A 2,500-nucleotide genomic window follows, 5' to 3' on the forward strand; every position below is an offset into this window, starting at 1 on the left:
ATGACGGGCTCCTCGGGGTGATTCTGAACACACCACAGTCTGCCACAAGAGTCAAACACTGCGCTCCAGGGAGGAACATTTGACGCTAGGGAGGGGAGACCTGTCACCTTTTTCTCGTTTGTGACGTGATATAATCGAAGAGTACGGCACCTGTAGAAACAGAATGACATTGGGTAGTCAATTAGCCATTTCACTGTTGACCTAAGTCATAAGAATAACTCTTCTTGACCTTTTCCAGGAAACAATTCTTATACCCAACAAACAGTCGACGTCTCTGCGCTGATGGCACACCATAATGCGTGTGCGTGGCCCCAACAATGTTGGAAGAACGAAATGAAAAATGAAATGAATCATATATTGAACTGCAGATGTGTCACTTCGTTCGTTGATTCATCCATCACTGGAACATATGAAACCCACAAATGACCAGCTCCCAACATCAGTGGCTTCATAGCTCAGTTGGTTAGAGCGTCGCACCGGCATCGCGAGGTCATTTTTCAGGCTTCTCTACGCTATTGCTAAAATTGCGTTCGTAACTGCGAGGATCATAATCTTCACTTGAATGTTGGAAATGCTGTGCAAACGGATCCAACATTGTTGCGCTACGCTTCGGCGATCACAGAACAAAACAAATGTTGGGAGTTGTTGGCTCAAACGTTTGACCAGTTTCAAACTTCGTGCAACAACTCCCAACAACACGCAACAACATGCAACAGTGCGTGCAAACGGACGCAACATGTAACACCCAACAACGTTGGGAGTTTTTGACCAACAGTGTTGCGGCCATTTGCAAGAGGCTTGATGGTTTTTGTGGTAGTGCACCACACACTAGGTTACCGGGTGGCAAATAGGCCCGTAGCGCGTGCATAACTCACGAACATAAACAGGTCTGCTGGAAGCGAGCTTGAGTTTCAACTAAACGAGCTCCAAAATCGGCATGAATTTGCGACGCTAATGAATAATAAAGGAGCTGCTATTTCCAAAACGATGGAATTATCTGGTGATAAACAACCTCCCCTAAGAGAGTGAATTTTTGACTTTACAGAAACAATGGCCAACCTAAAGAGTTGGGCTATTGTGATCTTTGTGTTGAATTCGTACATTTCTTGACAATATTTAAAACACTTGAAAGAAAAAAAAAACCCAAAATAACAAACACAAAAACCCGGTGTCTTGCCATCATTTTAACACAGATGTATCCTTTGTTTCGCGAGTAAACAAGGTAACTTGATCACGGCGCCCGCTGAATTCGATGTCACTTTCGATTTTGCGATTTACTTGTGATGGTAACTTTTTATATTCTCGGTTCAAAATCTAAGTTGTTTTCATGTTTGTTGCTGATGGCAAAATATTTTATTCTCGATCGACACTTCCTGAAAACTTCTTCTCTTCCCAAAAATTGTGTAACAATATTTATTTACTTTTGCATCAATATTTGCTTTGCATAAAGCAGGCTAACCAAATCTGTACCTTGCTTTGTTCGCATTTTTGAGCGTTAAAATAGAATTTTCGGCCCTATGTTTCTGACGGCAAGTCCTATATTTTGAGGGCACCCATCCAAATACCAACCCCGCAGGCTTAACTTCAGTGAATTTTTGTCTTAGAAAGCTGTCAGAGGCTCTCAGAGTGCACACTCAAACTTGTGGTGAAAAAAAGTTGTAAGGGCACTTACATGATCACTAAATGATTAACATGTCAGCCTCGAAGCCACTGTTTCTCGATTCCCTTTTATTTTCTTCAATCTTTCTGGAATTTAGTATTTTACTAGTAACCACATGTCTTCTCAGTGGGCTATTTACCTAAGACAGCTACCATGGCACTATAATGATATACGGCACCAAAACAAAATCGTGGACTATTAGAGCAGAGATAACTTGAATCTCCTGGAAGACAAAACGCAGCTCAGTTGACAATTATACAGCGCTGTGTTACTGCACTACCACACGTACGCAATACGTGCCTATTTTTCTATTTTGTTGTGGGCCAAGGCGTTTTTCGCTCACTAAAGAAATACTTTTGATTAATCTACCACATAAACGACCGGTAACTCAAGAGGACTTGATTTATTTTATCAAGTGAACAACGGGGTGCTTGCTTAAGAGACCTTTCAGCAAAAACACCTTTAATTTATAGAACATGTGAACTAAACTATGAAAATTAATATCCCCAACCCTTCCAAGCAACGTCAAGTACAAAACACAGGTCACAGGTTACAAGTCGCAGGTCATTGTTTTACCAATACAGAAAGCATCCTAAACTTTCATTAAAGCTAACCTTGTGCCTAATTAGACCTAAACAAGAGTTTTCAGGCCTAATGTTAGCATTGGTAAACGGTTAGGGTTGTTTCTGTATTGGTAAAACAGACACCTTTGACCTGTGTCTTGTACCTGCCCCTCTAGCAAGGCTTTATGAATCAGACCGTCCCATCCCTCTGAAAATCCAAAATTTTCTGCACTCTCTCTGGAAATCAGTACCCATTGACTATCACAATGTACAGTTC

The 2,500-nt window shown here is 41.3% G+C and overlaps 1 protein-coding gene across 1 annotated transcript in view; it reads right to left on the reverse strand.

The window, feature by feature from the left end:
* LOC138000046 (tRNA (guanine-N(7)-)-methyltransferase non-catalytic subunit wdr4-like) overlaps positions 1-2,500 on the reverse strand; it is a 10,137-nt gene that overhangs the window by 4,248 nt on the left and 3,389 nt on the right. Inside the window, exon 4 of the mRNA XM_068846189.1 lies at positions 1-150. This exon is cut by the window's left edge and continues 37 nt beyond it. Within this exon, the coding sequence (XP_068702290.1) occupies positions 1-150 (150 nt within the window). The remainder of the gene's footprint in view (positions 151-2,500) is intronic.

This window comes from Montipora foliosa, chromosome 1 (genome assembly GCF_036669935.1).
Source record: "Montipora foliosa isolate CH-2021 chromosome 1, ASM3666993v2, whole genome shotgun sequence".
Lineage (NCBI taxonomy): Eukaryota > Metazoa > Cnidaria > Anthozoa > Scleractinia > Acroporidae > Montipora > Montipora foliosa.